Source organism: Falco naumanni, chromosome 5, assembly GCF_017639655.2.
Source record: "Falco naumanni isolate bFalNau1 chromosome 5, bFalNau1.pat, whole genome shotgun sequence".
In the NCBI taxonomy this organism is placed as follows: domain Eukaryota; kingdom Metazoa; phylum Chordata; class Aves; order Falconiformes; family Falconidae; genus Falco; species Falco naumanni.
In genome coordinates, this window is record NC_054058.1 from 20,744,203 (window position 1) to 20,766,020 (window position 21,818).

Sequence of the window (21,818 nt, forward strand, 5' to 3'; positions counted from 1 at the left end):
CCTTAAAGCAACATTAATGTGCATTGATATGTCTTATAAAGGTGCATCATATCAATGTACAGTACTTCATAATTTTTCTTAGTACTGTGCTTGTGATTAAGTCTTGTGCTACATGCAGAATTAAAAAAGATCAAGCCAAAGAAAACCAAAATTTCTTCTAAGAAAGACATCCATAAAATTTTGTAACTGTTCTACATCCAACAAACCCAAATAAAAAAGAGAATAATTTTCCTTTGAAAATTGTCTGTATAAATGTTATTATTTTAATACAAATAACTTTATGCATGATTCTGTAACTGTATCCAAATATACCCTTTATAAAAATGCTTGCATTTTTAAATGGAATCATCAAATATTAAATATGACAGAAAGTTTAGCCCACTCAGTAGAAGTTGTAGATGTGAAACACTTCTGAGATTGGATCCAGTTTAGCCAGTGGAACCTACCAAGTTTGGATGTTTCTGTTACTTGAGAACTGCTGTAAATACTTCTGAAATGTAATGATACTGCTTGCTTAGCATCTCTTTAGAAAATTATTAAGGCCTATAGTTTTAAAAATATCCTTGAAATTACCTTAATGTTATGAGAATACACCAAGCTTAAGTATGAGATGTGAATGGTGTATTTTCTGAATTTTGAAAAAAAAAAACAATCTGGAGTAATAGGCTAAAAAGAATGAGCTGCATTCAGAACAGATTCCTACGTTTCAGTCCCTGCATTAATCAAAAACTGCTGAGTGAACTGCATGTGGGTTGATAAAATGTGAAAGAATGCTCTCAGCTAGTTTCAGGCCTGAAAGGTAAGCTTTGTGAGACAAGTATATTTAATCTAAAATTTGTATGGTTGGAAATGTTTTTGCTATTTTAGTTGCAATGAAAAATGCTTGAAATTTTAATCTTTCTTTGCAGTTTAAAAAGCAAATGCAGTGACATACTGTCACTTCAGGAGAATGGGAAATTGAAAATGCCTAAAAGGTGTTTGCCATGCAACCTACTTGGATTTACTGTGCAATCTGAATGCAGTCTATACATATGGCACTGCTGAGGAAAAGAAAAGTCAGACTGAGCCCTCTCTAGCTCAGACCTCCACAGGCTGGACTGCTGAGTCCTCTCTGTACCTCCAATTATAAGAAGCAGAAATGTCCATGGGAGATGTCCTTCAGACAAGGATATGAAGGCTCAGTGCCAGCAATGTTCCTCATGTTGAGTGGCAACAGAAAGGTGGTTCTGAACTTCATGGGTGGACCCAGGACACACAAAATTGTTGGTTCTCCCAGACAACCTTAGCTGGCCTCAACTGCCCCTGTGGGACTACAGGGTGATTTTGTCTGGACTGAAAGCTGCAGGGATGTCGCAATGAGCACCAAAGAGACAGGACACCAAGCTCTCTGGTGTGGGGGGATAATCAGTGCTGTGGGGAAATCATAGTTTGGAACTGCTGTCATGAAAGTTGCACCTGGTGCTTTTCAGTTTTGATGTTTACTGTGCCTATTTCACCATATGGTATGTGAATTAAAAATTCCAGCTTTTCTGTCCTCCAATGACATCTCCCCAGCAAAATCTCAGTGAAATGATGGAAGAAATCTGAAAAGCGAGGACAGGCACAGTAAGCTGTAATTTCATTTACAATAAATCTATGATTTGATTACTGAAGTGATACTAATGTTACCATAGAAAGGTGCCTTGTTTCTTTGCCAATACATTAAAGATATCATCTTGAGCTCTTGCTTTAAATCACTAAAAAGTGCATATGTAAGTTGTAAGAGCTAAGGAATCTTCAGTATAGTGGACCATAACAGGTGTGTGAACCGAGGTAATGAACTTTCAATTTTTGGACAAAAAGAGGCTTTAAGCTTTGTGCCGTGGCAGACCTTACAGTGCAGGGTGGGTGACTTCCAAATGATCCCAATAAACTGTTTCTAAAATGGTATTTCAAATTCAGCTGGCACAAGGTATGTATCATCAGGATGTAGGGACAGAAGAAAGATCTGGAGATGGCTGAATTAATAGGTGAATAAAACAAATATCACCTGCCAGAATTTCATAATCAATTAGAACAGTTAAATCCTGAAATGATTGTGTAGTAAGAATCTTTGCCTCCTATTTTTACAGCTAGATTAAATGGAAGTGAATTATACATGGCCATGCAGCAAATCAGTGGGACAGTTAGGGCTGGAATTCAAGTGGATATATTAGGGCTGGAAATCAAGTGGGACAGTTAGGGCTGGAATTTGGTTGGCTCCAAATACAGAAGCACTGCTGACCTACAGGAGTCTAATGACATTTTAATTGTAAATGCAGGACAGTTGCTTCTCCTTAGGTAGTCATGGCACAGTTCCTAGATTTGCTCTTAATTGTCCAAATTAGCTTTGATGCACGATGCTGGAGGGATCGGCTGTAGCTCCTGGTGCAGCTCCCCTCCTCCCCCATCCCCAGGCTTGTTGGGGCTGTTCTGGTTTTTGCAGGTCAGTGTCCCCTCTGCTCCGAGAGCAACTGCAATAACACAGACTGATACGGCCCAGGTATATTTGCTCACACTTGGCCACACCCCAAGGGCAGGATGGAGAGGGTTTGCTCTTGTTCTGGCTTCATTATGGCAATGCACACTTTGTTTTGTCTCGGAGGTTTGAGCATTTAATGGGTGCGCATACATGCAGGCACTCAGGAGACAAACTGAAGACAAGTGAGACCTTGAAGCATGTCTCAGGGCAAATGTTATGCATATAAGCAAGACCCCATTGCTGCTGGTTCTGGTCATTGTGGCTTTTCTTGGAAAGAATTTAAACTTAAATTACTCAGATTTATTTTCAATTTTTATACTTTCTTACTTTTCACTAAACTACTTTGCATTCTCTTGAGTTACTCTTATTTGTTCCTAACTGTGGTCTATAAGCAGGCATGTTATTCTTTTTCTCTTTACACTGCATTCCATTATTCTGTGTTTTTTCTCCTCTTCTTCTCAACCATTATTTTTTGATGGTTATACCAGTGTGAATGCAACAAACTACAAAATCTAAGTAAAAGTATAAGAGAAAAAAAAAAAAAAAAAGTGCTTTTTAAAAGCAACTCCAAAACATTTGGTATAGTTCATCCTATTGTCAGCCCTCCTGGACTTTCACATCTTTACTCTCACACATGAGTAAAAATCAAAAATAAAATGCACTTTGCAAGGCTGATAATTTGCTGTAGGCAGTCATAAGCAAGAAAAGTACAAACCTAAAAACAAAAATACCCAAGAGAAGCACATTTCAGAATTTTCTTAGTCTCAAAGACAGAGAGAAATTAATATACAGCTTCCTTCCAGCTATTTGGCTTTAATAAAAACTTATGAACTTATAAAAAAGGCTAGTGAATTTCTGTACACAGTGTTTTGGACACTAACTAACTTAAAAGACAGCTGACATATTTTTAGTAGCTTTTCTTCCCTGGGGTGGCTTCTGCCTCAGTCTACCAGCCTTGGACAGAAAATGCATACAAAATGACATCACATATGGAAGAACAGAGCTGTGAACAGCATAAGCATTGGGTTTGAAATGTCCATGTTCAATGGAACCATATGTCCCCACTGTGATTAGCAGTTCCCGGTGAAAAAGATTGAGCATCTGTGAAGAAGGTTGTAAGTTACGAGTAAAGGATATTAAAGTTTTCATGGCATTTCTTTTAACAGCAATGCAATGTTCATTAACCACAACTAAATCTCCTCCCAGTGACTTCTGTCTGAATGCAGACAGGATTTTGGATTTTCTTGCATTCAACTTGATCTAATAATTAGAAAGGTAATTAATCATGTCCCAGTGTTGCTGGCTGGTTCTTGTCTGTAGTCCATTCTGGATATTTACAATGAATGTTATTATATAATCATATCATATTTCTTTGTTTAAAATCTTCTTCAGATGTAAAGGGATTTCTTTAGACAGGTCAATGAGACTCATCCCACTGTCTCTTAGATTGCAAAAAAAGGAAAGAACAGAAAAATAAAGCCTAGTTGCCTGTTATTCCACTGCAGTACCAAAGGCAGGGAAATCTGTCTCAGCTATTAACAGCAATACTACTTGAGAAGCCTACTTACAGATGAACTGGAAGTCATCAAAGTAGGTAACTTTTGTAATCAAACAGACACAGGAAAAGAAAGGGAAAAAATATTAAAACCCCAGGATGGGAAACTAGGTGATAAGGACACTTAGGTTCAGCTGACTAACTTCAACATACCTTATCTATGAAACAGGGTGGAGTGGTAACATTTTCCATGTCTTCTCCTTTAAGCCTGCTCAAAGAGCATTTCTAAATTGCTTTGAGATCTTTAGGAGATTTGTTATATGTAATAATTATAAACTCCAATTCCACCTACTGTTTGAATCTCATCTGCCCTTAAAAAAGAACACAGTTTATGCCACTTCCCATTTGTAAATGTTTATCCATACAAATGTTTCTTTTCACCCAAGAGACATTGAGCGCTTCAGTGGTATGTAAAATAATTGTATATGGCTGTGAACTGCTAGCGTTTTGATGTAAAAAGAACATGACTATTTACTACTGTGTTATAATTTAGGATAGTGACAACCAATTTGGTTGTCTACTTTCAAATGTGAACTTGAATAACAGCACCTGTTCAATTAGTACTTTTCATGTTATTGTATAAATCTGCTATGAAAACAGCCTAGGTTTTGGTGCAATGATTCTTGGTTACATTTGGCTAATGTGTAGCTGTGTTTATGGTGTAAGAATAATCCAACTGCTTTCCTGAAAAGAGAGACATCAAGAGACTGTTTCACTTCTGAGAAAGATGCAAAGCAGAGGATTGTCCCCATTTGTGGTTCAGTTTATATGTTTTTTCTTTTTGATCATACTCATTGCAACAGTGATAAATGCTCTACTATTTTATTTCAAGAATGGGCAAAGAAAATCAAACAAGAAACGGTGGACAAAAGTGAATGGTACTTACAATTTCATTGTAAGTAGGGTCAGAGCTTTTTGGAGCTGTTCTTGTTTTCCTTCCACTGACCTCAGAAGGATCTGGCAGAAGATAAAATTCAGCATGTGCACTTGGGGCAGAGCCATCTGGAAGGTGCTGAAAAACAAGAGTCATAAATACAAGTTCTTATGTTCTAGCAACAAAAACAAAGTACCAAATGAAATCTGGACTTTAAGCAGACACGGAAACATTTTACATTCTCACTGTTCTCTCTGCTAAATCGGAGTGCTAGCGCAGTAAAAAACAGGAATTCTTAGAATTCACCTTAATACTGAATGAGAAAAATAGAAATGGAATAATACAAGAACAAGGTAAAATTGCCTGTCTTTAATATTTAATGTTCTGATGGAAAACCCCTTAATCCTTAAGATTGTACTTGAACTCAGCTTAATCTGATAAAAAGTCTAGCCTTTCCACTTTCCAGAGTAACGCATAGAAACCAGATTCTAGCCAGTCAGTTCTTCTTGATTTTAACCCCTAAGTAGCAGTGCTGACTCTGGGGAGAACTGATTGTTTCTAAGGGTGTTTCATAAAGCATATTACTATAGAAGAGTCAGGAGCATTTCCTGAAGCAGTATAGACAGAACGGTATTCTTGTAATAACAGTCTTTCTGATCTCTCCCATCAAACAGATGCAAACTCTCTTTAATTTTTCAGTTCAGGTTACTGAACAATATTCCAGATATTCCATCTTACGGTAACTACTCATGATCACAGCCAATCTATTAACCAGGCTCAGTCATAGCCTAATGCTGGTGTGTGGAGCATTTTTTCATAACTTCTGAACAGCTGTAAGGTTATTCCTAACCCCACACTGCCATTATTCAGAAAACACGTTGGTAGTATGAAAGGTTTTAAAAAAACACACAAGATGTCTTGCCAATATATGTCACTTAGTGCTTAGCTTGTAATTAAGCAGAAGTCTTCGTGTTGGTAACACAATATGCAATCAGAAAGCACAAAATGGGGCATATCTAAATATCAGTAATTTTAATCATATTAAAAGCATTTTAGGCAGCAAGTTTACCTGACAACTCATAGGCAATCCAGTGACAGAATGCAAATGAAAATGCAGGCAAAAAGAAGAGATCTTAAAAGTTTTGGAACCAATGAAGCCAGAGCATTAAACAGGCAGTTGCATTTATATTTCCTATTGTAATTCTACCTGGCTCAGAATAAAGACATTTCTCTGATTTTGATTATTCACAGTATGTGCCTAGGAATATTGGGCATTCTACAGGCATTATCAACAACATATCCTTGTGATAAGAGAAACTGCTGGTGTCCTAGCAATGAACAACTTCTCTACTGGGAAGAAAAAATGTGGTTTTGTGTGTAAGCAACCAGATCTTGCACAATAGATCTCTCTCTCTCTCTTTTTTTTTTTTTTTTTTTTTTTTTTTTGTTATCTGAAATGATCCTTAAAGGCAAATGATGTGGTCAACTGCAAAGTTTATTATTGCTATCGTTAACACTATACAGCATCAAAGGATGCACTAGTCAAATCATTAAACGTTGTCAGCACTGTGATTAATGTCACTATTGCTAAGCTCCCAAAAGTACATCTGATTAAAAATATACATGGGATCTGGACAGCTGGGATTCGACAGCCAAAATAAGAATGTCATTAAATGACAGTGAAGCTAACAGGTATTTTCCTAGGACAGAGTAATGCATTGTTATTGCAGGATTTACAATTTACTGTCCATTTGAAAGCCCATCTCTATTGATCTAGACTATACTACAACTTCAATCAAGGACTACAAATAACAGTAAATTGAACAGTCTCTTAAAAATCAGGAAGGAGAAAGAAATGTAGCCTTATATACCAGTCCAAGCAACCAAGATCCTAACTGTAATCAAGCTCTTCCCTTCCCAATGAAAAGACAAGCATCACTGTAACTTGAAGGTCAACAGATATTAGATGTTTCAGACAAAAAAGGAAACATAGTTAAAATAAAGAAAAGGAGGTGAGGGGGTCATTCTTGAAGACGACCTTATCAGCTCAACCGCTGAGGCCCAGCACAACAATCTTCACGATCTCAAGTGCAGAAATACAGTACAGGGAGATCCCTACGAAATGTCAGGCTTTATAGAACATCCCAGCAGTGTATTGCCTAACAAGGGACCATGTCAGAGCTCATTTTGAAAGCCGAGGTCAGCAGCGGCTTTGAAGGGCACTGGGCTGAGGAGGCCAGATGGTAAGTAATGGGCTGCAAAGGTAGCAGAGAGGATGGCTGCATCTGTCCTGTTCTGCTGCCCTTTGAGCTCTCCAGATAGCACAAGGTGTAGTCACAAGTGCTGTGCCCCACTGCACACCTCAGACAGCAAAGGTACAGATCACAGCAGCATCATTTGCATTTCAGACAGGCTCAGTCTGACATTCACCTGCCTGAGGAAGAATCCAAGCTGATTGCCATGTGATTCGTTGACATGACTGGGGTATCCAGAAGGACATGCCATGAATCGAAAAGAAGTCAGATAAAATTGTCACTATGCCTTTGAGTTGCTCCTTGTGCCCTGATAGTAATGCTCACACATCATCTAACCTTCAGGCAACTAACCTTCCTCCATCAGCGGACTCCTCCCAAGGCCTAAGGAAGGCACTTTAAAGAAGTGCTGTGACCATGTGAAATATGGACACATAACTACTTCCTTACTATCCTTTTGAATGTAGCTAAATAAATGTTGAAAGAGGCGAGTAGGAGGACAGGGTCAAGAGACAAAAAAATCCCCCAAACCATAATATTTTAGCAATTCAGAGAAAAGTCAAGGCAGAGAAGTTGCTCTGGGATCTTTCAGAACTAAAACAAAGCATTCTTTATGAATAGTAGCAATCAGCAGCCAGGCTGTTAGAGGTAATTTCAAGTGCAGCCACCTGAATTCCAACTAGAGATCTTAGTTCTGGGTGCTGGGTTTATTCCCCTCTGCTTTACAGATAACATTTTCCCACTTTGTCTTCCCTTGCCAAGGAAAGGCAAACAGGGCACTCAAAATTCCATAACTGTCCCAATCCTCCATCTGCAGTGGCACTGTTATGCCATCAAGTGATCAAAAAGCTTCAGCTGAGCACTTTTCAAGCCAGATCACCTCTTCCACTGCTTAGCTGCCCTCCCCTGACTGCTGGTATGACACAATACATCTAACGAGCGTCTCTGACTGTTAAAAAGGTTCTGTCCCACTACACACTAATAATTCAAAACTATAGATTAAGAGCAGGTATAAATCAGTCATGGTTTTACAGGAACAGAGTATGGGTAGCTTGATGAGTGCTGGCTGCTCTTCTGATTGGCACAAAAGTTGAATCTTTTCTAGTGAAGATCCTGCTTCACCGAAGGATTTCTTGAGACAAGACTTGTCATAGCGGTGGAAGAAACTGTGCTTTGCTAGATCCTCCCTGGCAGGGGCAATGAGAGATCTTGGCAGTCTGACAATCATAGTACAAAAACAAGAAGGGGAGTAACAGGGCAGAAATATCTTTCTAAATCTAAGGTAGGTGAAATTTGAGGTAAACTGTTTTATTAAAACAACTAAAAGGGCAGGCAAAAATCCAAAGCTTTCTGGCAAACTAGTCCTTTCTCAAGCTTTTGTATGCAAGTTCAGCATTTGGTTGAATAAAGGAGAATGGAGTAAACATCAGATTTTTTTTTCTTTCTAAAAATTATGTCTTCTGTCCTATTAAATTGTCAGATTTAGTGAGCAAAACCCCTTGTTTATCAATTCACTTCTAACTCTGACTGTATGGGCACATTTGTAAACAGGTAAACATGAAGAATAACTGACCTAAATGCCAGTCTCATTTGCACCAAAGAACATCTGTTCTGGTGGGTCCATTATAAACATTGAGTAAAATTTCTAGCAGGCTTATGAGAAATTCTGAAATCCTGTAAAAAACCCTTTTTTTATTACTAATGGCTCAAAAATCATTGATTTCTGTCCATAATTCAGGCAGGCCAGAAGGAAAATCAAATGGCAGCCTGGGCATGCCATTTTGCATTTTAACAACTCTGCAATACCTTTATAGCTTGGATGTACTTGTGATCAAGCAAACAGAAAAAACCCCAAAGTTTTAGATTGAATTCTATTAATTGTCGCAGCACTCTCCAAACTAGCCAGCTGCAACAAGGTCTTTTATCATCACATACCAACATACTCTTCATGCCAGTCCCTCTACTGTCTTCTCCTAGTCTCTCTGCATCCAGGGCGTGTGTTCTCTCTCTTTCTGCTTCTTCCTCTTCCTTGGCTGTCCGACCTCTTCACAGAACCAGCCACAGCTGCACCTTGTCTACATCAGCCAACCCACCGCCCCTGAAGCCAGCCCACAGATGTATATTATCAATGCTAATTAACCCAGCTTCAATCCACCACAATTAATGTTTAATTCTGTAGTCATTTCATTAACCCAAAATAAAGGAAGTTACTCCCAATTTAAATTACTGTCTGAAATCTTCAATTGTGTACTCTTATGAATAAATTCAGACTATAAGAATCTGTAAAGGTGAGAAGGTAAAAAACTATGTTCCCAAGAGAAATGCAATAGATCTTGTAATACCTATGGACAAAAAAATGCCAGTGATTTTGGTCTGCCAATACAAAAAATTGAGTTGAATTTAGAAGCTGACACTCCTTGTGCTTTCTTCAAATACAAACAAGCTCCGACTGGACAATTTTCTTACAGAATGACCTGTCTACTTGACCTTGATAATGACTGATGTTTTTAAGGAATTCAGTTACAAAGGCCTGCATATATTTTTTTAAAAAAGCAGTTTATTGAAATATTGTCTTCTAAAGTCAGACAGAGGGTGATGAAAATATTTATAAATGAGGGGAGTGAGGGAAAGGAAATACTACTCTGGATTTACTTCTTTCCACATCTGTAATTCAATACTGAAAAACTAATACAGGCATGTATCTGTTATGGCTGTGTGCAATTTTTCACTCCAATTTTATTTTCCAAACCTAGAAAACTATTGGTATTTACTTACAGAAACCCAGACAGATAGGTTATGTCCTGTGTAATTTAATTTTAAATATACTAGCTGTAGCTGGGAAACTATGGAAGAAATTAAATTAATTTTTCTACAAGAATTACATTATCATAATGACTTTTCTCCCTTGATCATTACTAACTATGCACAACTCTCCTTAAGGATGGATTCTTTGTTAGCATTATGAAAGGCTTAACTACTTCAGAATTTGCCATACATGAAAATATGCAATTCAGCAACCAATATGAGTATCGAGATTTACTCAGGAAGTCTAAGGAAAGTTTTATGATTATTAAAAATGCATTTTAGGGATCATTTATTGTAAAGCTTTTTAAAACTCACCTCTTCATTAAGCCACATGAAATTTTCTCTTTAGGTAACTATTGGCTCAAATTAAATTATTTCATCAGTTTCTGTTAGTGTTAGATATGAAGATATTTTTCACTTTTTGTCCTAGAGTGAAACAGATTGATGGCTCTTGAACATTTGATAGTTCCAGATGCTATTCTCTTTTTCTCATTTTTCATTTTCAACCATCTTGACCAAAAGAAATAAATGATCAAAGGTAACTTGTATTACTCATACCATCTTTCCTCCTCCATTAATAACTTCCTTTCTTTCCCCAAAAATTAATTTCCTGGATATTTTCAAAACTGGTGCTTTCTTCCCCTTCTTCAGTGCAAAAAAGAAATCCAGCCTTTCGGAAGGCTCCAATTTCAGCTGCTGCCCCCAAATTAAAATAGATGATAGATAGATAGATAGATAAATAAATCACCTTCTTCAGTTGCTCTAACTTTTAATTTTCTTATCCTTTACCTTCATCTTGTGTATTTCTCTTACATGCACTACTGTCAGAATTTATCTTCTACACAGTGAAGGACTATGAAATACTCCTTAATGTTTAATATTGAGATATCCTTATATCTTTAAAAATCATACCACTATAGCAAATGTTAGAAAAAGCCTTCACAGCTAGAAAGCAAAATGTTTATATATTAAGTGTAGACATGAGGCAGATTTGATTATTATCCAATAAAGGAGGATTAGAAAAAAAATCCAAAGAATAAATCAGCCTTGCACCCCAGTAGCCTGTGGAAATTACTAGCTGCTTCTTGACTAAATTATAACTAGTAAGAAATGTGGAGAAGCCGTCACTGCTGCTATATTGTCTTTTACTTCTCTGAGTCCCTGTGTAATTTAGCAGAGAAAAGCTAAACCCTTTCTTTGTAAGCTGCAGCTTAATTAACAAATACAGCCTCTGCCTTAGGAACAGATAACAACCTCTGGGCTAATTCTAAATTTAAAGAGCGGAGAAACTAATCAGCACTAAGACAATTATATTACAAAGAAAGGAGTTCCTTCAAAAACAGATTAATAAGATATATAAAACTCCAGAACAATTGGGAATGCTGTGTGAATGGGCAGTTTTGTTGTTACTTCATAAATCCCAGCATGGGACTGAAGACCCTTCTTTGTTTTTCCTTTGAGCCCTACATATCCCAAAGCACTGAACACCTCTATTCTGCTCTGCTACTAAGCTGTTTTGCTGTCACAAAATATTTTCAATTACTTCAAAGAAAAAGAAAAATAAAATCACATTTGCAGTAATTAATACATAATTACAAAAGAAGATAATGCATTATATCACTGTGGTGCACCCTGCACTGTCTGCTATTGGCAAGCATATTTTCTGAATCCCAAAATCAGAAAAGCAACCAGACAAAAGTGATTACACAAATAAAGTGTTTTTTCCCAAATGACTGCTTTTTTTTCACCTAAAATTTGAAAACATTTAACTGCTTCTCTGCAAGAAAAGTTTATTTAGTTGCATTTTCTGATCCCAATTTTCCCCCTCTCTTCTATGTGAGCAATTACATTTCTTTTCCTAACTTCTTTCCTATCTTATGCACGCATCCGGATATGCAGATAAACAGAGAAGACACACTGTGACAGAGGTCACTGTCACAAAGGTCAATGGCAAAGCAGCAAAAGAAGAAACTACATTTATCTGAATTTCATGCAAGGAAATAAAGATACATTGTTTCAGAACAACACAGATTTTGTTCAGGGAAGTTCCAAAAAGCATTTTTTGCCCAGGCATTTTCTACTTTTCAGAAATCTGATAGTGTCAGTGGAGCAAGCCTCCAGATAGCTTTGTCATTTACTATGACAAAAATGCAAAGGTGCTCTACCCAAGTTGTTGTTTTGAATCTCCAAATACAGCTTATGCACTTTGTGCATAATACCTTCAATATCATCATCGACCTGCCTGTTCTGCACGCAGCTCGTCGGTGTACCAAACAGCAAAGAGCGCCTAGCGTGGGTGCTGTTAATTCAAGGGGAAACAGTGCTTTTGTCACTGCAGTGTATTCAAACTCCTTCTCTCCCAAGTGAAATGAGTTTTTTTTGGCAAAAATACCCATGCAGGTTTACTGGTTAAGCTTTGTAGTGGAGTAGCAAGGACTTGTGCAGTCTACTGTTAATAGAAGATAGTATGTTGCATTCCAAATGAGGAGAACTATGAGGGCAAAAATAGGGTCTAGAGCTGTCCTGAGTCACAAAATCTCTAAAGTGAGAACCAGCCAACACTCTCCAAGGTCTTCTGGCTGTCAAATGGGAAAAGCTAACCCTCAGTCGCTGAGAAAGAAGGAAAGTGTCACAGTTAATACCCTGCAATGAACACATCAGTTCTGAACAAAATGTCAAGGTGTTGACCCATCCTGGTGCGTGTGTGAAGTGGGTATATAAATTCCCAGTAAAGTTAAACCAGATCTCTGTAATGTTGGATATGTCATAGGCTTTATGGGAAACTGGTACCATTCTGGAGTGGTCATTGGAGGTCAAGTAAGGTACTTCATGGTATTTGAAACAGCCATGATCAGGCAATTGATTTGCATTCTACCATATATGTATGAATCTTAGTTTCAAACTGAATCCCACTCCACTTAGGCCAAGGAACACAGACAGTGGAATTTTGGAAATGATCAAATATTATTTGTCAAATATTTAACAAACCCAGGTTTTTTTCTTGTAAGGAGAAAGACAATTCTGGGAAACAGGCTGAATCCCCAAATATTCAGGGCTTCCTAAGAACTATGTAAAATGCTTCTAGTCTGCTTCAGTCATTTGAGAGGAAAGCCCATCTAACTCTGCTTCAATGAAGTAAATAAAATGAAAGCTGCCCTGTGACACCCAGAAGATCATAAAAGTTTCTGTTCCAAACCTTTATTCCTATAGAGCTCTCAAACCGAAACTGAATACTCTCAGAAAGGTGAAGAAAGGAACTCAGATGTAGATATGATACCTGTTTAAAAAGAATAATTTGTTCTTTTTAATAATATACAAGGAGTTGTATATTAGCATAGATACAATCCCAAATGAAATGGGGAGGAGTCTGTACAACCATGTGACTATGTCAAATAAAACAGGATTTTACTTTTTATTGACCATTAGGGGTAGTGGTCAAGATTGGCTAGAATTTAGCTCCAGCAAGTAACGACAGCTTTGTGTGCATTTACTACTGTTTCTGAATTAACAGCAAAGGAAAAAAATAAAAATCTTAGAATGGCTTGTGTCCCTACCCAGCCCATGCCTGATCATGGCTGTTTCAAAGCTTAAGTCTGGCTCCTGAGCATTCACACCCTTCTAATACTTCCCCAATGCTCAGTACTAGATTACTGGGTGCTCCACATAGCACCAAGTCGGTGTAAAAAGGTTACCAAGGCTGCAAAAATAATATAGAAGGCGGCAACTGTATAACCAGGAGTGCAAATGTATTAAATGTACAGCTCCCGGGATGAGAATTGAACAAGAATCCATATAGAAGTTTTTTCCTGAAAGAGAAGGAGGTGATAATACATTCTAGATTTCTGAACCACATGCTGTATTACTAACTTTAAGTCATTTAAACTCCACTTTTTTGCATAGATGAAAGAAATCAAGATTCAGCTATGCTTTAAAATTGTATTATTCTACGGATAAGTAATGTTGGTGTAGGGCGTAGAACTGATTTCATGAACAAGCCTCTGAAGTTTTTATTCCAGGATTACCACCAAGCCTGTAAAGAAGCTAAATTCCTTTGCTTTTCAACCCTGTATTATTGTTGTGTTTGGAACATTTAGTTTTCAGATAAATATTTAGTTGCAGAGCCTATGACACTGGCTAAGACTGATCTAGTTTGGACCCTTAGAAACACAGATCCCAGTTTTCTTCTCTCTTGAATAAAACTCAGGGGAGAACAAATACTTAAGACAAATCCCCATTTCTGTTTTCTTTTGAAATCACTCAGGATTAACACCATTGCTGCTTTAGAGGGCATGAAAGTGAATTAGCCTTTGAGAAAAGAAACACAAGAAAATGCTGTTGTTCTGTTTCTATGTTGTTGTCGCATACATATTCTTTCCTCTTCTTTTCTAGGCACAGATAATATATGAATATAAAAATGCATAAAAAATAGTGACCCTGTTATCTGTCTTCAACCCTGCACTATTTTTCTTATATTTAACTTTTCTTATATTTAACTAATTTCTTAATTAGTTAAAAATATATGCCTGATCCAGACTATTTTTAATTTCTCAAACTGTAAAGAGCTCCCTCCACTTTTTTTTAATTATTCTACAGCTTGCCATCTCCCTTTGCAAAAAAGTGTTTCGTTATATGATGCATGCAATTTCTGCTCCTTAATTACCTCTCATTACTGCTACTTACACTCTTGCTCCATGTCCTAAATAATTTCTTCTGAACCTTGCTGTCTTCTCCCTTAAATATTCGCACAATTGACCTGTGTCCTTGTCTGTTCTTAACTAAGTTAGGTTTTAGTAACAATAAATCATTCCTAAGGAATCAATCACTCCCAAGTAACTGTACTGAGAACATTTCTTTGAACTTGTATTCTACTTTAAAAAAAATGTCCTGAGAGAAAGAGTCTACTATCAAAGCCTTACAAAGATGAACTACTTTCTTTCTGCACCATGACACCAGGATCTGGACTTTCTCATTGGCATCTCTCATAGCAACCTCGTGTCTCACCATTTGCTTGTTTTATATTTGCATTACTGTGGGATATAGAGCTATACCTCTCTGAGGAAATACTTTTCATTTGTCCAAGCTGGTTGTAGGGTTCTGGAAATTACTTCTATTGTCTTGATCTTGCTCTGTCTCCACTACTATTTTTAATGTTTTCTTCATTTGCAGCAGTGACAAATTTAATTTATGTTCACCTTCATCTCCCAGATCACTCATATTATTAAACAAAACTCTCCGTTCATTGTTGTTTGTTTGTTTGTTTCTTTTCCTTTTTAATTCAACACATACCAGTTATGTAGGGAATTACTTCTTTAAAAATGCAGTTAGAATTTAGAACTTTGACAGTACTGTGACTGTGACAGATTAAAGGGTTTAACAAGACATAAATAACACAACTTTATGTACAACATATTTGTCAAACACCTTTCATAACAAATATGTTGGAATCCAACAGCAATCCCTGTGCCACAAGAATAGGCCTCATCTCTTCCCAATTTAAACTACTGCTGAATAGTAGTGCCCTTTGTTTATAGGTGTTCAGCTAATTTTCAGTTCAAAAGAGAAGAGTCTATCCAAGCTAATTTCCATTAATTCTTAAAATAAAGGCATTTTCTATAAATATAAAGTTAAATCCAAAGCCTTTATAAGCTAGAGTTAGTACAAGATCTTTCTTTCCATGGCTTTTAATCCTGTGTTTTTGCCAGTCTAGGGAGAACTCCATCTGAATGTGCTACCTCCCTCCATCAGCCAAGCTGTTGATTTCATTCTGTCACCAATATTTTCTGAATAACTTTTGTTCAGCTCAGAGAGATTTTTTTCCCACTTGTTTTTCATCCCTGGATGACTGACCAGGCTTGGCCTACCTATACAACTTCTTCTCCATCCCTGTTGGCTGATGCAATGGCCACAGTGTAAGACAGCAGGATATATTTATAATATTCTGAAAGGTTAACGTGGCTTTTTATTTAATTGGCAGGCACTGGGTCACTGGCAGTTAATATTTTTTCCATAAAAATCTATATAATGATATTAATGAAGTGTAAAAGTTAGTGGGCCCACAGGAGAAATGATGGGAACCCACTAAGACTGAACAAAAATCTGCACGTCTTACGCACTTCAAGCTAGAGACGAAACCCAGCAAAGGCAGTGGAGCATCTACCTCCACTGTACATAGGAACTTCCCTACAGCCCTGCACCTGCAGGCTTAGATATAGTTTTCATCCTCATGGCCTAGGGAAAGCTTGCCTCTCACCTTTCTTCATAATGCATTTAAGCCATCATGTCTCAAAAACATTTTTGGAAGTAATTTGTACTTGGATGGTGTAGGACATGAAATGGAAAGAGGCTGGATGTCTGTGTAAGCCTAAAGCTGATTGCTAATTCGTCACCCACATATCAGCTATCCCAGAATCATTAATCACCAAGACTGGTACATGACAGCTTCAGAGCTTTAAGAAAAGGAAAGCTGGAAATAGTTTTGGAAAGTACTGAAGGAGTTTATTTTTCTTCCAGCAAATTTTCCCCCTGTAAAACTGGTTCTGAATACATCACCCACACATGCTTTCATAATTCTAGTAATATTTTCCATTTATTGGCATGAGGTTCAGGATAAATTGGCTTTGTTTCTCCTCCCCACTGCCCCTGAGGAGTTATTCTGTCCACAAGAAGTAATGGGCAAAAATGTTTAGCAGTAAAGACTGAAAGTTTAGCTGCTTATCTAGAAAAACAGGGCATGCCTGAAGTCATGGCAATGAAGTCAGCAGAGAAAGCAGACTTCCTTCTGAGCCAACGCTGAACCACTGTTCCCTTCTGGTTCTCTGTGAAGAAGGAAAAGGAAGATATTAGCCAACCTTTTCTGAACTTCAGAAATGGCTATTTCTTTTGCCTCTGGTGTCTTTTTGCACAGACGAGCAAGCCCAGCACTGCAGCTGCAGGTAGCCTGGCTGTTTCTGGCTGTGCAGTGCTAGGCTAGCCCATAGCCTGCTCTGGGTAACATCTGGTATGGTCTTGATATGCTCCGTTCTCTGTGTTGGCTAATACAGATGAATTGGACTTGAGCGTTTCATGTTCAAAACCTACATGTCTTTCAATTTTCATAAATCCACCTCCACAGATTCTACACAGATCTAGAACCCTATGTTTTTAAGGTAGACCCTCAGGCTTTCTTCCTAGCACTCCCCTGTGCTCCTATTCCTGCCTGCGGCTGTCTTTCTGGGCATTGTACTGCCACAGCTGGACTGGTTTTGTTCTTACCTAACAAGCCCTTTCACATGCCAAAACAAACCTCCCCTGGGGTTCCTGTACCTTCCTCCTAAGCTGTCAGTGCACTTTGCCAGGTACAGTGCTGCTGTGTTTGTAGAAGCCTGCCCTGTCTCATCCCCTCCAGCTGCCACATCCTCCATGACCCCTGAGGAAAACTCTCCTGGTCTGTCCATATAACCTCTCTGGTTTTCATCCCTGCACAAAGCTTTCCTTCTAGCCCAGCTTCACTTTATTAAGGCAATATTGCCTGTACTGCCTATGCATAAAGTGTTCAGTGTTGCACCGTGCATTTGAGTGGAGCAAGTAATGCCCCAAAAGGCTGACTTTAAATTATGTAACATACATGTTTGGAAAATTGCATTTTATTAGCAACATGGCTTTTCTATGTTTGAAAATTTGATTTAAAGTTTCTTTCCTCAGCAGTTGTGGTGACAACATTCAGATTATATGTAGAAGCAGTGCGTGTGATGGGAGTCATGACTTACAGAATCTCAGAATTCAAGGAAGACTGAATTGCTGAGGAAAATATTGAGACTGAAAGTTAGTATCTTATAAATATCTATTTAACAAAACTTGTCTTCATTGTGTACCCACAGTCTTAAACCATAGACAAGCATTTGCAACCAGTCTTAAGTCTCTCTCTGATCAGTTTCTTCAGCTGCATTGCTCGTCTCAGTGCAAGTATGTTCACAGTGAGAAAATATAGCTTGTGCTTTACACAAGGTTAGATCAGATTAATGGTCATTTCCAGTCACAAAAGCTATAAGGCTGCTCTTCTCCATTGCTGGTCTTTGAAGAATTTTTGATAGAGTTTTCTTAAAGCAGGGCTGGCTTTTGTAACACGAAATGTTGCAGTGGTAAGGGAGAGCACATTCTGAAACACATGTAGGGATGACTGACGTCTGCAGCAAATCTGGCATGTGTGGATGCATTAGATCAGAAGTATCTGCACTGTGGAGTCCTGCACCAGACCAATGTACCTGCACTGGCAGGTCTGCACTAGACCAATGTTCTCTCAACTGCTGTAGCATTTTTTTGTTTATGACATCCCACATGAGCAGGGTTAACTTCATGAAAAAATCCTGCAAAGCTACAGCATTGCACTGTTTTGGCTTCCTCTAAAGAACCTATCTGACAATTGACAATGGATATAAACAACATCAGCTTCTTAGGGATTGTCTTTTGTGTTGTATATTAATGTAGGATTTGCACAGCAGGATCTAGATCTATTAAAACTCCTAGAAGTAAACCCACACAAATACTACATAAAATTTATTTACATGGATCAAAAGTCTCTATCAAAATTCCTGTCAGTTCTGTGAAGCTACATTTGGGATTAATTTAGCCTACTACTATTATTTTCACATCTGAACACGTCATAAAATCTCTATAAAGACATAAATTAAATGGGAAAGAGGAGCACAAAATTATTTACTATAAATTATGAAATAAACTAAGATAAAACAAGATAGGAAAGTAATCTCTGCACAGATGAACCACTAAAATATAATTAGTGACACTCTGCAAAAGACGGAATATACCTGAAATAGCTTTAACATGTCTTGAATAAGATATGATCTTGGCTTACTTTTAAAATCCCTGTTCAGCTCAACAAAAAAAAAAAAAAAAAAAAAAAAAAAAAAGGAAAGTAAAAGAAGAGAAAACATGTCAGAGACATTGGTCTATGACTGGAAAGCTGAGAAGTTTACTAATGGCATAATGAAACTTTCTGTTATAGGTTATTAGTCTGAAGGCAGTCCAGTATCATGGTACCCCAAAGCACTGTTATTTCATATTTAATATCAGATGGTGATGGATGGATGGCCAGATGGAAGGAAGGAAGGAATTGGAAGCCCAGGATTTAAAACCACGATTCCCTAAGTTAGGCTGCTAAAACAATGACCTTATTTTCAAGTCATGAATCATTGCTGGTCTTACTGAATTGGACTCCCACCACTTCCCTGCAAACTCACTAAAATGGATTTAAATTGTCTACTTTCAAAAGCTAGACAATAACTTAAAGTTGTATTGTCCCTTTCCATAATGACCTGAACTGAACTCTGGATTTTATGTTTGCTATGCACAACTATATATGCTGTAATTTATTTTCATTTAATTAAATGGCTGGAACTTTCTAAATTAGAGAACACAGTTAGGAGCCTATACACTTGAAATTATGGAAATGAGGAGAAAGACTATTTCCAACATCTCTAGTTCTGTTTGTGTGCATCTCCACATCACCTGCCTGAGCGCACAGTGACATTATCAGCACTATATATGGCAATCACTTAAATATACTCCTCCCACCAACTAGAACTTTGCCAGAAGTTTATCAAAGTCACTTAGCTTTAAAGTACCATAGAAAAAATAAAGAAGGTCTTATGCTATACCCTGAAGGTAAAGTTCATATAAATCAGACCCATCAGCAGAGCCTGATCTCACCTGTCAAGGTGGCACACAGGAAACAAAAGACAAGTCTCTCAGGACAAAGACCTACTGGATGTTATAGACCGAAATGAACATGCTTGAATTGCAAATCAGAAGCCAGAGTGGCCAACAGAAAACAGTTGGAGCTACTGAAGCCTCATGTGTCTCATACAACTAGTTACACATCCAGCCTTGTTTTATTACTGGCTGGTGCTCACATAAGCTCCTCAGCTTGGCCCTATTCAAGGAAAGCAATTGCAATCCACTTTGGGACAGAGTTGGCATCAGTGTATGCAATGAGATCCCACAACAGTTAATAAATGCTTTAATCTGCTAGCTAAACAAAGATGTGAAGGGTCTCTTTGCTACAGCCATTACTTGAGACTTCAGCAATTGGGAATTCAAGAGCACATCTAGGAGGCTGAACTCGTTATGAAACAGCAGACATGCTGCTTCAGCTGAGAGATCACACACAGCACCAGCCAGATCTCTCAAGATATCCTCATCAGCCAATTTCACCTGTCTTGTGCTGCAGGAACGCTGCCAGCTTCCCCCTCTCATAGCCTGGCTCCAGGAATGTACAACATTTACCACTTAGCTTCATGACAGAGAGCGTGTTACAAAGCTGAGCATCACCCCACAAAATGACATTGCTTCTTAAAATACACCACTCCTCCCTCTGTCGAGCTCTTCCCTGTTCATCAAGCAGTCATGCCATACTTGAAAGAAATGTATGGATAATCAATCAATAATGCCAGGCTGTCATCCTTCAAAAAGTCACACCGCTGCATGACGCCTTATGTCTGAGTGGTATCAAAATGCAACAGTTGAAAGGGCCAAAACAGTCATCAAAACTGGTTTTCTATATGATTTGGAAAAGGCTATTATGAGCCATCAAGGAAACCCAGTTTCTGTATTCATCCTGTACCTGTAACCGTATTGAGCAAGCTCAAAGGAAGAAAGTAAGTGTTAAACGATGACAGAACAAAATCGTTGCTATTTTGAGTTAAAATTAGTTATCCCAGAAAGGGTGGTTGAGGATTAATGTTTTCACCATGCTCTGCAAATGCAAAGACTTATGAGTTATAGATTATGATAAAAATACTCACAATGTTCCTCATGTGTTTCAACATTATTGTCAGGCGGGTGCTCTCATAGGATATGACTAATTGTACTCCAGGCTTATAATCAGTTGACTGAGGACCTAAAAAAGGCCAGATAGTTTGATATTTTAGATAACAGCTCAGCAGAAGTACAACTGTAAAATAATTGCAGTACACGTGAAATAATAGATAGAAAAAACCCAAACAACTTATTGCATATTTAAATTAGGGATGAAATTAGGAAACACAGATAAGGAACATGATAGAAGAAAAAAGTCTGACATGCAGTACTCATTTTCTTTCCTGTTTATGCATTGACAGTGAGATTTTTTGTTTTCTAATTGCCATCGATCTGAATTTCAGTGGGAAATTTATGCTTGAGTAACAAATAATTGGGGGGCTTTTTCTGGAAATCATTGATGACACTAGTCAGTATTGTTGCAATTCTGTCTGTCTGAAAACATTGGATTTTTTTTTTTTTCAGATCCTAGAAGAAAAAAGAAAAAGAAAAAAAAAAGAGCAAGTTTCCAGACCAGTTCCCAAAAAACTGTCACAGAAATGACATCTATATCTATCATATATAAATTCTCCCTTCCTTAATCTGTATTTTTCCTGTGCCACGCTAGTTTTCTTGGAACCCATTGCTTTCACAGATTTTTTCTATCAAGATGCATTTACGGTGTTTGAGTCTGTTCCCACTTAAAAAAACATTTTTCAGTGTTCAAGCAAGAAAGATCAGTCTCATAATGAGGAAGAAATGACTAAGCATATCCTGTTCCTTCTTTCTGCTGGAGGCATTGAGCCAGCTGTCTTCACTGCCAAAAAGGTGTGTCCTTGAATTTGGGTAGGTAATGTGGCTCACCTGCTCCACGGGGACAGCAGGCAAAATACAGATTTACCACAGTATACCGGGCAATGGTGAAGACAACAACCTCTTCTTGCTATCTATCTGACCTTCTTATTTTGCAGTGTTAAGTCTGAACAGGGTGCACATGAACCATTTTGCACCACTTGGTCGGAGACTAGGGGACCTCCCCCTGTG

At 37.9% G+C, this 21,818-nt stretch overlaps 1 protein-coding gene across 1 annotated transcript in view; it reads right to left on the reverse strand.

Moving 5' to 3' along the window:
• The window catches only part of PIK3C2G (phosphatidylinositol-4-phosphate 3-kinase catalytic subunit type 2 gamma), a 208,027-nt gene that overhangs the window by 1,578 nt on the left and 184,631 nt on the right, over positions 1 to 21,818 (reverse strand). The window contains 2 exon segments of the mRNA XM_040596857.1: positions 4,942 to 5,067; positions 20,783 to 20,877. Coding sequence (XP_040452791.1) covers positions 4,942 to 5,067; positions 20,783 to 20,877 — 221 coding nt within the window.